Raw genomic sequence first — 14,065 nt, 5'->3', positions numbered from 1 at the left:
GTTTGCATTTGTTTCCTTGTCATGGAGGTAATGTGGAGGGCCCAGATGGATCCCTGCTCATGCAAGGGGTTGACAGAACTCTGTGCTCAGGGAACCCCCATTTTAGAGCCAGCAGTAAGTCTGCTCTTTGTTCTAGAGGAGGATATTACCTGATACATGAAGGTTGTTACTGTAAGCACAACCCTGAGAGATGGCCTGTGTAGAGCAGTCAGGGTCTTGCATTTTGGGAATACCTAAATGTGTAGAAGTATGAGAGACCCATGGAGGGGTCTCTACCAACAGTCACATGTTACAAATTGATGTATTATTTTAGCACATCTTAGAATTAGTCATCCTTTTTAGGAAAAGATTGTCACTGATTAACAGTTATCTATTTCTTGAAATTTTAAAATGCTAGAAGGAAATTATTATATTACATGATAGTTAAGATTGTTTTCAACCTAATGTAATACTTTTGGACTGGGTATTAAAAGCCATTTATGCATTTATAGTCATACTTCATTTGGAGCTAGTTAAAAGCAGCTGGGTAAATGAAATCACATGCTTATTTAAGAACTATTTATGTTTGTAAAGTAATTACATTATTTTACAGCGCAGCAAAAGAAATATCATTGGATACTTTGAGCAGAAGGATTCAGAAAACTACAGAGTTTTTGAAAGAGTAGCAAAAATTTTGCATGATGATTGTACCTTCCTTTCTGCATTTGGGTAAGTATCTTAATTGAGTGTATGTCATGGGTCAGGTCAACTTAGCTCAGCTATGAGCTCTGCTGCCATGTTAAATTCTTGTGTGGTCGCTTTCTGAAGATGACTTCTCTAAAGATTATCTCAGTCCTCTTACAGTCACCAGTAAGTCTTTACACCTATCTCTGACCTCTTTTTAAGAGTTTAAAATCTGGATTTCCTGTCGTGGTGTAGTGGTTAATGAATCCGACTAGACCATGAGGTTGCAGGTTTGGTCCCTGGCCTTGCTCAGTGGGTTAAGGATCCAGCGTTGCTGTGAGCTGTGGTGTAGGTCGCAGACGCAGCTCGGATCCCGAGTTGCTGTGGCTCTGGCATAGGCCAGTGGCTACAGCTCCGATTCGACCCCTAGCCTGGGAACCTCCATATGCCGCGGAAGCGGCTCAAGAAAAGGCAAAAAGACAAAAAAAAAAAAAGAGTTTAAAAGTCTGTTAATTATTCTTTCCATATACTTTTTCACATTGTGGGTCAGAGGAAAAGGATGGACACATTAACAATAACTCTCATACTTTTGTTCAGTTCGTTCACTAACACTAAATGTCCTGTGTCACAAAAAATGCTTATTAACCTGTAGGGTTTCCAAACTGAAACAACAGAATGTCTTTCTTGTTAAGAAGCATGAACTTTATCATCTTTTTTCATCTCTGGCTCTCTATCAGCTTCTGTCTTCCATGTCTCAGACAATGCTCATTTCCACAGCTAACTTCTTCACTTGTTTCCTTGTGTCCTTGTAATTGTGCCTTCAAAATCTTCTGGGGCTTTGATATCTCAGGTGTCCTTGCTCTCTCATGTTTTCCACGTACTCCTTTTCATGAACTCCTTTTTCAAAAACATGATTCTCTCTTGACCTGCTGCTTCTGTCTCTTGAATTATAATCTCTTTCTTTTCATTCTCAAGTTTTTTCAATGATTAGTTATGCTTGGCTACCTTGAATTTCTCATAATGTTTGTTTGTTTGTTTTTGGCTGTACCCACAGTAAGAGGAAATTCCAGGGCCAGGGATCGAGCCTGAGCCACAGCAGTGACCCGAGACACGGCAGTGACAACACTGGATCCTTTAATTGCTAGGCTACCAGGGAACCCCACATTTCTCATACTCTTAACAAGTTAAAAACTTTAACCTCTCGGAAACCAACTTTCTCCTCCATTATCCTAGTGAAACTAATCTCTGCCCAGTCACAAAGTGACTTCTTTATATTTTAAAAAAATTTATTATTACTTATTATTTTTTACTGTTACTGAGTTAAGTCTTTTTTTACTTTTTTCTCTTTTTGGCCACACCTGCAGCATGTGGAAGTTCCTGGGCCACAGCTGCAACCCTAGCTGCTGCAGTGACAATGCCAAATCCTTAACCTGAGAACTCTATGAAGTGACTTCTTAATTAACAAATCCAGTGGCCTTTTTTCAGTTTAAATCCTCTTTAATTTCTGTGAAGGAAGTGACCCTCAACTACTGTGTCCCTTTTCTGCTGCATCTACACTTAACATTGAATCTCCCTGGTTTGCTCCTTACCTTTATAACTTCTGACTTTATCTTTTGGGTTTTTTTTTTTTCCTTTCTCTTTGAAACCAGAGTCATTTTTATGATTCTCTCTTTGACTCTCTCTTCTCCCTGTAGGTAATCCTACCATCCTTTGATGTTAAGCGCTATGATTTCTCTTTGGCCTGTTATTGCAAGACTCAATTATAGCCCCTACCTTAAGTAGATCTCAGATGTTTGGCATAGTATGTCCCCATTTTGTGACCTTTTCCCTTGTGTTAATGCTTCTGTAGGTTTTGTATGTGTTTTTGATTGTAAACATTATCAGTGTTTTTTGAAGATTGTTGTACAAAGTAGATAATGAAGGAACTTTTCCCTGTGCTTTTAGTATTACTGCTTCCTGCCATGCAGGCCTCCTGTCATTCCTCAAAACACTGCAAGCACACTTCTGCCTTTGCCCTTCCTCTATCCAAAGTGCTTTGTCCAAATATCATCTCATCAGAAAGATCTTTCCTGATAAGTGTATATAAAATAGCACCACTGTCATCTAACTTGTCATTCTTTATCTACTTATTTTTCTTCATAGTACCTTTTTTGTTTTTAACCACTCAAAATAAAAATATCTACTTTTTTTATCTTTCTCCACCAAAATGGAAATTTGCTGAGACCATGGTGTCAGTTTTGTTCACTACTGTGTACCAAATGCCAAGAACATATCTCATACAAAGGAAAGCACATAATAAATAGCAAATGAATGAATGAAGCATGTTCTTCCTTTCTGTTCCATTGTCATCAGTCTAGCTTAGCATCACTTGCCTCTATCTCTTGTACTGCTCTAGTCAGAAACTGGAGATAAGTCAGGGTTTGATTAATCCAAAGATAATTTAAAAAGAGAACATTACCCATTTTGACTTAAAACTTGTTGTAGAGTTCACTCACCAAGTATTTATTCACCTATTATGTGCCCATACCAGGCATAGGAGACGGAACAAATTTTAAAAATTACTTATTTATGGAACTATATTTTAATGATGTAGGTTATTTCAATTTATCTGTTTTTTGTTTTGTTTTTGTTTTTTTTTTATTTTATGTATGTATGATTTATTTATTTTGCTTTTTAGGGCTACACCCATGGCATATGGCGGTTCCCAGGCTAGGGGTCTAATTGGAGCTGTATCTGCTAGCCTGTACCACAGCTGCAGCAATGCTAGATCTGAGCTGCATGTGCGGCCAACACCACAGCTCATGGCAATGCCAGATCCTTAACCCACTGAGTGAGGCCAGGGATCGAACGCACAACCTCATGGTTCCTAGTCAGATTCATTTGTGCTGCGTAACGACAGGAACTCCTGTTTTTGTTTTTTTAGAAGTTTTGGTTTTAAAAGTAGAGAATTAATTCATGGTTGAGTCCTACTTACAAGTAAATGATGTTTTTATGATTGTTTTATGTGACCACATCAGTGACCTTGAACTCCAGTATTAAATTTTTCCTTTAAATATATGTTTTTGTTGGTATTGCATCATCTTGTAAGGAAAGAAGATGTACAAGTATATATTTCAAGTTGTTAGAATTCATATGCTGCAAAACACTTAGGCAGTTCTACTTCATTCAGGTATATTATCACTATTACTTTTCTCAAAAAATATTATTACTGCTTCTCTCTGTTAGGGCTGTTTCAAAACCAGAAAGATACAGTGGAGACAACATAGTCTACAAACCACCAGGGGTAAGTTGCTGTTTCTTAGTGAGTATAATTTAAAAATAATTTAAATAAATATGTAGTATAATCTGTAGTTTTGTACATTAATGTTCACAGAATCATACAACTTTAGTAAAGAAAGGAACCTTATGGTATCATTTTGTGCTAATCCAAAACTTTCAAAGTAAAGACGGGGACACAGAGGCCTAAAGTTACACAGGCATTTAGTGGCAAGCTGGAACTAGAGGTCCCCTGAGCCCCAGGCCCTCCACCTCTCTGTTTTGCATTCAGCCTGGAACATAAATTCAGAAAAATACTTCAGTGGTCTGTTATCATCACTCCTACTTGAATGAGACTAGACAGAATCCCAGTTCTTCTGGGATATAAGTTCATCTGTACTTGCTGGATAATAATAAGGAGCTTTAGGTCGTTTTTAACCCTTAGCTAAGAAGTTAAGTGTGTCAAACCTTAGAAGCAGCTGCTTAGGCTCAGGCAATGGTAGCCACAAATAAGAGAGGCAAAAATCACAGTATTTGTCACCCTGAATTAACCTCATGATCTGTCATTGCAGTTTTTCTCACACACAAGTAGAAATTTATGGAATTTTTTCAATTCATAGTTTTTACTTTAATGTTTTTGTGGTATTTTGACACAGTGAAGTTTTCACTTTTTATGTAGTCATATGAATGAATTTTTTCCTATTTTGAATTCATACAGGTATTTGCCTATATTTTCAGCAATTGCATTTCTTTAATAATAGCTTACATAGTGTAACCACCTCTGGAATATCAGAATCTAAGTGGCTCCCAGTTTGCTTGTTAAGAGCACCAGCTCCGGAATGAGACTGTTTTAATATCAAATATGCCACCTTTCTAGATGTATTACTCTGGGAAAGTTTATTAGCTTCTCTGTGCTTTAGTATGTTCATTATTAAAAATAGCCATGATAATACCAGTATCTGTTCTATGGGGATTTTCAAGAATTAATTGCATCAACACATAAAGGTGCTTATAGTGAGTGGTACAACAGTGCTTGGTCATACTAAGTTGGCTTAGGTAATGTTTGTTATTTATCATCTTTTTAGGCACTTCATAAGTACTGATTTTGAGTGAATGTGGAAACAGATACCATAATTAATTAATTTTAGAGATGATCAAATGTTAGGCTTATAGAGTATCATGTATTTTTCAAGGCTTTTTCACTTGATGTCTCCAAATTTTCTTCCAACATTTTTGAAGGATAAAGAGCTAAATTAAATCATTAGGATAATTCTTTTTACAATGCCTAACTGCTGCTGCTGAAGATACTAATAAACATTTAATTGACCCAAATCCAAGGGAAAGCAGAGAGCCTGTCGTCACAGGTTGGATAATGAGGTCCCTGATAATCAATCATAGGGTTATCAGCTTGTTATCATCTATACCTTCTTTCTCAGAAGTTCCATATTTTTTGTTCCTTTTGTATCCTCTGTCGATTTTCTGGGCTCTTAGATGGCTTTAAGAGCACTTTGGATAGTATGGGTTAAATTTGTTTAATTTGTTTTTCTTTGTTTTTGTAACAGCATTCTGCTCCAGATATGGTGTACTTGGGATATATGACAAATTTTGATGGGACTTACAATTGGATTCAAGATAAATGTGTTCCACTTGTTCGAGAAATAACATTTGAAAATGGAGAGGTATGGTGTCATTTTTAATTAAGATTTCTGAAAGAGGAAGAAACTTCCTCCACCCACCTTACTCTTTTACTATAAAACTCATCAGTTGTAAAAAAAAAAATCACACAGTGAACCTAAGTACATTATAGCTATTTCCATAATACAGGCTAGTGGTTCTTCACCTCTGCTATCCCAGAACCCCACTGTTGTATTTCCTGCAATAGTGGTGGTTCACAATAGCCTTGAAAATGAGTTTGAAAATGCTTCTCAGGTGATTCTGATCCCACCCTTGGTTGAAGGTCTTTGTTTAAGGGAATGGCTTTAGAAGCAATGCCCTGCAGATAGTTCCATTTTACATACAGTGAATAATCCTCTGCCATAAGAAGGGTTTTCTGATTCTTGTCTATCCTAAAAGAATGAAATTGTGTTCCTTTTTCATCATAAATAATGAAAGCAATTATCAGTTACAATGTAACTGTCCTCAGTGATCCCATGCACCTGAAATAAAGTCCATCCCAAACTCTTATCAACTCTCGCAAAAACAGCACACAAAAACCCAAGAGGTTGGAGTAGCAAGTATAAAGAGCTGCATCTGTGAGGTACCTCTGTCTGTTCTTTAGTGTATTTGTAACATATCTTTCATTTCTTTATTTTATTTTTATTTTTTTGTCTTTTTAGCCTTTTTTTAGGGTCACACCTGCGGCATACAGAGGTTCCCATGCTGGAGGTCCAATCAGAGCTGTTGCTGCCAGCCTTCACCACAGCCACAGCAACGCCAGATCTGAGCCACGTCTGCAACCTACACCACAGCTCATGGCAAAGCTGGATCCCCAACCCACTGAAGAAGGCCAGGGATCGAACCCGCAACTTCATGGTTCCTGGTTGGATTTGTTTCTGCTGGGCCACAACGGGAACTCCATATCTTTCATTTCATTTCACTCCTTCATTTTTAAAACCCACAGTCTAAGAATGCAATTTGTGCGTGTGTGTGCTTTTTAGGGCTGCACCTGCAGTATATGGAGGTTCCTAGTGTAGGGGTCTAATCAGAGCTACAGCTGCCAGCTTATGCCACAGCCACAGAAATGTGTGATCCGAGCTGTGTCTGCAACCTACACCACAGCTCGCAGCAACACCAGATGCTTAACCCACTGAGCAAGGCCAGGGATCAAACCTGCATCTTCATTGATCCTAGACGGGTTTGTTAACTGCTGAGACATGAAGGGAACTCCCTAATAATGCAATTTTTAAAAAAATTTTTAAAGTTTACAAAAACTTTCTCTGGAGTTTCCGTCATGGCTCAGTGGTTAACAAATACAACTAGAAACCATGAGGTTGCGCGTTCGATCCCTGGCCTCACTCAGTGGGTTAAGGATCCAGTGTTGCCGTGAGCTGTGGTATAGGTTGCACACATGGCTCAGATCTGGCATTGCTGTGGCTGTGGCGAAGGCCAGCAGCTACAGCTCCCATTAGTCCCCTAGTCTGGGAACCTCCATATGCTGCAGGTGCGGCCCTAGAAAAATACAAAAAGCCAAAAAAATAAAAATAAATAAACCTTCTGTACGCATATATAATTCAGAGAATTGTAAGTGTATAGCTCACATATTAAATATACACTTCAAGAAATCAAGCATTGTTGATGGTATAGTGGTGAACATAGCTGCCTTCCAATTCAAGAAATTATCACAGAATAAATAAAAACACCCATATACTCCCCACTGAGGTTGGCTATTTTTTTTTTTTTTTTTGCTTTTTAGGGCTGCACCAGTGGCATATGGAGGTTCCCAGGCTAGGGGTCAAATTGGAGCTGTAGCCACTGGCCTACACCAGAACCACAGCAACGCAGGATCCGAACTGTATCTGCAACCTACACCACAGCTCACGGTAACCCTGGATCCTTAACCCACCAAGCGAGGCCAGGGATTGAACCCGCAACTTCATGGTTCCTAGTCAGATTCATTAACCACTGAGCCATGACGGGAACTCCTATTCTTTTTTTTTTTTTTTTTTTTTTTCCTTGACTGCCCACAGCATGTGGAAGTTCCTGGGCCAGGGATCTAACCCACACCACAGCAGTAACCTGAGCCACAGGAATGATAACACTAAGTCCTTAACCATTAGGTTCAAGGGGACTCCAGAGGTTGGCAGTTCTATAAAAAGTCAGATAGTAAATAATTTAGTATTTTCAGGTCATACAGTCCCTGCAACTACTTAACTTTGCTGTTGTGGCACAAAAGCAGCTTTAGACAATACATAAATCAGTGTGGTTCTGTTCCAGTAAAGCTTGCTTCTCTTGCTTGCTTGCTTAGTTTTTATCAAATGAACATCCCCGATACTTTTTTCCGTTTTCTGGGCTTCAGGTGTGTTTAGCTAAATTAACTTATATTTTTTATTGTATTAGCTCATTTAGTCCTCAGAGGCTTAGAAAGATCTAGTAACTTGTCATCATCATTCACCTGCTTTGGCAATTCTTAAAGGTATAGTTTCAAAACAGAATTTAAAGAGATAGACCTGCAAAATCTTAAAACAATTAAGCAGGGGTCTGTCTCTCTTCTCCTCCCGCTTCCTGTCCCACAATAGTTGTCATGTGTAATAATTCTTTAAATTTATTGTAACACATATTATAATCAACTATCCATAAATCCTTTAAACTGAGGGGAAAGATGTGTGAACCTTAAGTCTGGCTGTCTTTATATCCCTCTCTTGAATCATTTAATACCTGCTTGGTAAGGAATAATGTTGGTATGGATATGGACATAGGGAAACTTGGAAGCTCTAGCAGCATAAACTACCAGCCCCTATGTTAATGAATAATATAAATTAGTTTAGCAAACTAATTCACATAGATATTTTCAAATTACTTATCTATTTATTATTATTCTTTTAAGTTATTACGTTCATCCACACTTTAAATTTTTTATTTAAACAATTTTTTTTCCTTTTTTTTTTTTTTAAATAGCCACACCTCTAGCATATGGAAGTTGCTGGGCTAGGGTCGAACCAGAGCTGCAGCTGAGGCCTGTGCCACAGCCATGGCAGCACTGGATCCGAGCCATATCTGTGACCTATGCCACAGTTTGCAGCAACTCAAGATGAGCAAGGCCAGGGATCGAAGCTGCATCCTCACAGAGACGATGCTGGTCTTTAACCCACTGAGCCACAATAGGAACTCCACCAAAAAAATGTTTAGTTACAATTACTGATTTTTTAGTTATAAAGTAATATATTTGTCTTTATTTTTAACTTCGTAGCTTTTGAATTTTCTAAAAGGCAGCTAAGCCTCTTTCCCAGTATTTATTCAGCAACATTTATGTCTTCATTTATTCAATTTTAAGTTGATTACACCTTAATTGTGTACAAAAATCTGTGAGCAAAGGAGAAGCAAAATACGATTCTGTCTTTAAGGGGTTTTCAGTCCAGTAGTTCACATGCACAGAAAATATTACATAAAGACATGCCCCATGCCACATGAGGGGTACAGAGAAAATGTTCTAAGAGCTCAGAAGAGAGAATTTATTTCTACCTTTGCCAGTGATGGGGCAGAATCAGGCATGGCTTTCTAAAAAAGGCATTTCTGTTCTGAAACCAAGAGGCTAAGAGAAGTAGAAGCACTAGTGGAAATAAGGGAGTAAGGGGGCGGGGGGGGGGGGGGCCTGTGCATTTATGCTGAGTATTGAGGGTACTGGAACCGTTCTTGGAGATACAAGCGAGGGACCAGCTTGAGGTGGTGATTGAGGCTGTTGAACTAGTTGATGCTCCCAGGCTAGAGCAGAGAAGTCCAAAGACAGAACAGTGAAGGGGTGGTTGCAGTTTGTGTGTAGAGAAAGAAACAAATGTGAGCCCAAGAGATAAAAAATGAGGCAGAAGAAATTTTAAATCACTTTGCTAAAACAGCAACATGATGCCAGGGGCTGGAGGAAGAGAAATGGGAGGTGACTGCTAAAGAGTATAGGGCTTCTTTTGGGGATGATGAAATGTTCTGGAATAAGATAGTGTTGATGTTTGCAACCTTGTGAATATAATAAACCCACCAAATTTACACTGTAAAATGGTGAATTTTATGGTGCATGAATTAGTCATCCCTTGGTATCCCCCAGGAATTCATTGCAGGATCCCAACGGGTACCAAAATCCTTGGATGCTCAAGTCCCTTAGAGTTGGCCCTATAGTATCCGTGGGTTCCACATCCAGGGATTCAGCCAACCACAGAACCTGTGGATAGGGAAAGCTGACTGTATATCTCACTAAAAAAAAGAAAACTTGGAGTTCGCTCAGTGACACAGTAGGTTAAGGATTTGGTGTTGCCACAGCTGTCATGTAGGTCACAGCTACAGCTGTGAATCATTCCCTGGCCTCAGACTTCCATATGCTGCAGGTGCGGGTGGGGGAGACGTAATCATTTATCTTGTGTTTGAGTGGAACAGGCTTAAACATGGAGACAGAAGCAGAGGAAAACTCCTATCCTATGAAATAAGTTCCAGTTTCAGGTTTTTCTAGGATAAGGATGTGTGCTTTCTGCTGACGCAATTCCTAAGTTACAGAGATAGGCAAAAGAATGGAAATGAGGAGCTCCCTTCATGGCTCAGCAGTAACAAATGCTACTAGGATCCACGAGAACTCGGCTTTGATCCCTGGCCTCACTCAGTGGGTTAAGGATCTGGTGTTGCCGTGAGCTGTGGTGTAGGTCACAGACGTGGCTTGGAATCGCATTGCTGTGGCTGTGGCATAGGCCAGTAGCTACAGCTTCAATTTGACCCCTAGCCTGGGAACCTCCACATGCCATGGGTGCAGCCATAAAAAAAAAAAAAAAAAAAAGGAGTGGAAATGAGGCCCTTTCTTTATCTTATGATTCAGAACTTAGCAACTGTCAGAGACAGTAAATGATCAAAACATTCTTCTACTCACCACATTCCTTTTATTATCCAACAACAATAGTAAAAAATTTCAAGGCATATATAGTAGCAGGTATTTGTTAATAATGTTGATAAATTGTGTATTGTTTGAAAAATGGCTATATTATGGAGTTTTTGTCTTTTGCTCTGAATCACACTTTTCAGTTTTGGGTAGGTCTCATGTAAATAGAGTGGTTTTTGCAATAAACCTTAGGATAAACATAAGTTTGCAAATCAGTTAAATTTATTTACTGCTAACACACTCAGTTTTTCAAGTGTTATCCGTGAAGACTATTTACCCTCCCCTAAATTCAACATCTTGAAAAAGAACGAGCATAGTTCCTTCTTTGGTTGACTCAGGTTTTAAATGTCATGGCTTCCTCCAATACTAACAGGCCAACCCAGTTAAGGCAAATCAGTTCTTACAGTACAGCAGAACATGTGGGTCCTCTTGGATACTTCAGGCGAAGGAAATGTATTCCTTCTTCCTTAAGGCATTAGGACATTTATTTACACCACTGGATCTCTTTTTCCTGGGATGTTGCACCTGCTGCATGTTATATGGGTTGGGTTTAAATTATTCCTACCTAGAAAATAGCTGGAGCTGGATGGAGAGGTCTGATAATTCTGATTGAATATTTCTCTATACAGGAATTGACAGAAGAAGGACTGCCTTTTCTCATACTCTTCCACATGAAGGAAGATACAGAAAGTTTAGAAATATTCCAGAATGAAGTAGCCCGACAGTTAATAAGTGAAAAAGGTAGAAAGATTAAGGTGTTTATTTACATCCTTCCTTTCTCTTTGTCTTTACTTTCTCCCTTTTCTGTTATTTCTATATGGACAAAAACATATGTGGGTTAACAAATTATTTAAACTCTACTCAACCCCTGAATTTACTTGAGAACATGGGGTTGGGAGACATTAGTAGAGATAATAGGAAACATAGTTTTCTTTCTTTATTTTTTTTTAAGTTTAAACCATGAGTGTTTTAGCTCTTTAAAATCAGATATGAAATGTGAGGTCATGGGTGGACAGTGTTTTAAGGAGCTTTCTTCCAGCATCTTCATATATGTCTGCACCCTGTCTAAGAGATAGTCCCGGCGATATTGCTCATTAACATTTACTGTGTTTCTAAGTGAAACAAAGTTGGGTAGTTCTCCACGGACTTCTCCAATGCTTCAAAAAAGAATTTAAGGTATCACGAGCTTTCCCTCAGTAGTTAGAAAAGAAAGTCAAACAAATTAAACTGAAGACTTTGTATAGAACCATGCCTGTATTAGTCACCGTAAATATTTGGGGTTTTGGGGAGTTCCTCTCGTGGCGCAGTGGTTAATGAATCCGACTAGGAACCATGAGGTTGTGGGTTCGATCCCTGCCCTTGCTCAGTGGGTTAACGATCCGGCGTTGCCGTGAGCTGTCGTTGTAGGTCGCAGACGCGGCTCGGATCCCGTGTTGCTGTGGCTCTGGTGTAGGCCGGTGGCTACAGCTCTGATTAGACCCCTAGCCTGGGAACCTCCATATGCTGCAGGAGCAGCCCAAGAAATGGCAAAAAGACCAAAAAAAAAAAAAAAATGGGGGTCTTGAATTAAATTAAAAGTCAACCAGTAGCACCTGGAAGGGCATCCCTGATGAAATGAAGATCGTCCCATGAGAACGGATATATCAGTTTCTGGAACTTGCTCTCCAGACCTGGGCAGTCTGTAGAGCAGATGATTGCCCACTTAAGGAAAATAAAAAATTCACTGTAGCATTTCAATTTGAATTGAGTTCATATAATTTCTTAAAAAATTATATTCCCTGCCCTAAGAATAAAAATCCTACCTTTTTAAAGTATAATATTTAGGTTGCAAGTTCAAATTTATGACAATACAATTAAGAATATTCTAATCTACTTCTCCAAACTCTTTTTCTTTTCAAGGTACGATAAACTTTTTACATGCTGACTGTGACAAATTTAGACACCCTCTTCTGCACATACAGAAAACTCCAGCAGATTGCCCTGTAATAGCTATCGACAGCTTTAGGCATATGTATGTGTTTGGAGACTTCAGAGATGTATTGTAAGTACTCATTTTGGTTTTTTAAAATTACTGCTATGTGTCTTAAAAATGAACTTAAAAACAATTGTTTGAATATTTGCTTATTTTTAAATAATCCTATGTTGAAACAGTAATATTTGTTATTTGGAAGGAAGAGGTGTTTTTTTTTTTTTTTCCCACTCCAGAGTATAATATATTTGACTATGAGAATTATGATATTATATATCATAACATATATGACTGAGAATTATGAGATTAAAATGCCAGCATTAGGTGATCCTAAATGCTTGGGAAGTAACCCTCTGAAAGAAATATTTGACCTCTGAAATTCATTTTCCATTGAATTTGGTCTTTGTCAGCACATCAAGGAAAGTAGATTATAATCCTAGGTAGGCTGGGTAACAGGCATTTGTGTTTTATAAGAAGAGAAGTGCTCTGACAGAGTTCAGCAGAGACACCTAGTCCAAGATTTCTGTAGTTAATGCCTAAAGTAGGCCCAAAGTTCTGTAGTTTATCATGGAGGTGAGAGGGAGACAGGGCTTAGAGAAAGGTGATGTTGGCAAAACAGTTACAGAGACTGTCAGCTGAATATGAGTGGATGGGAAGGGTTGCTGAGGGGATGAGGTCAAGAGAAGTAGGGGCTTGTTCGTGAAAGCCCTTCGATGCTGTGTTAAGGAAGTTAATTACGTGGAGCCATTGAAGGGTTTTAATCAGGGCATTGGTTTTGTTTTTTGTTTTTGTGATCATTTCTGGCTGCAAACTGGAGAAGAGATTAGAGGGAATCAACATAAAATCTCAGAGGCTGTTCAGTAAACCAGACAGGGGCGGATGATAGCTAACCAGTAGATGATTCTTGAATGAATGAATTACTTAAATTCTGGCAGTAGCACTAAAGCTGGAGAGAAGCAGGATTCTTGACATTTTTTAGGTGGAATAGGAGGACTTGGTATTTCAGTAAATGGGGGAGTGGAGAGGCCAGAAGTTATGGCCAGAAATCTAATTTCAACAGCTAACTGGGTTGCGATGCCACTATCTGAGCTGAGAACTCAGTGGAGGAGCCACCTTTCAGTAGAGACGACAATTTCCCTTTCTTGGCATATTGAATTTGTGGTACTTGTGGGCCACAAAGGAGAAGAGTGTCCAGAACGGCTGGCTTACATGGCTCTGGGATCCAGCAGTGAGATAAGGGCTGGGTCTTTTTTTTTTTTTGCCTTTTCTAGGGCTGCTCCCGAGGCACATGGAGATTCCCAAGCTAGGGGGTCTAATCGGAGCTGTAGCCACCGGCCTGCAGCAGAGCCACAGCAACGAGGGATCCGAACCACATCTGCAACCTACACCACAGCTCATGGCAACGCTGGATCCTTAACCCACTGAGCAAGGCCAGGGATCGAACCTGCAACATCATGGTTCCTAGTCCGATTCGTTAAGCACTGTACCACGATGGGAACTCCAGGGCTGGGTCTTGAACAATGAAGATGTATATAGTCTTGTACAGATGAGATGACCTAGAACAGGAATGGAAACCTCATGAATACCAGCATTTAAGGAGAGGATAGAAG

The 14,065-nt window shown here is 39.2% G+C and overlaps 1 protein-coding gene across 2 annotated transcripts in view; it reads left to right on the top strand.

Annotated features, from left to right (window-relative positions):
• Positions 1-14,065, top strand: part of ERP44 (endoplasmic reticulum protein 44) — a 105,687-nt gene that overhangs the window by 72,162 nt on the left and 19,460 nt on the right. For both annotated transcript variants that reach the window (XM_047768039.1, XM_047768040.1), the window contains 5 exons: positions 593-708; positions 3,889-3,946; positions 5,481-5,597; positions 11,116-11,227; positions 12,386-12,527. In XM_047768039.1, coding sequence (XP_047623995.1) covers positions 593-708; positions 3,889-3,946; positions 5,481-5,597; positions 11,116-11,227; positions 12,386-12,527 — 545 coding nt within the window. The remainder of the gene's footprint in view (positions 1-592; positions 709-3,888; positions 3,947-5,480; positions 5,598-11,115; positions 11,228-12,385; positions 12,528-14,065) is intronic.

This window comes from Phacochoerus africanus, chromosome 2 (genome assembly GCF_016906955.1).
Source record: "Phacochoerus africanus isolate WHEZ1 chromosome 2, ROS_Pafr_v1, whole genome shotgun sequence".
In the NCBI taxonomy this organism is placed as follows: Eukaryota; Metazoa; Chordata; class Mammalia; order Artiodactyla; family Suidae; genus Phacochoerus; species Phacochoerus africanus.
This window is presented reverse-complemented; position numbering and strand designations above follow the sequence as displayed.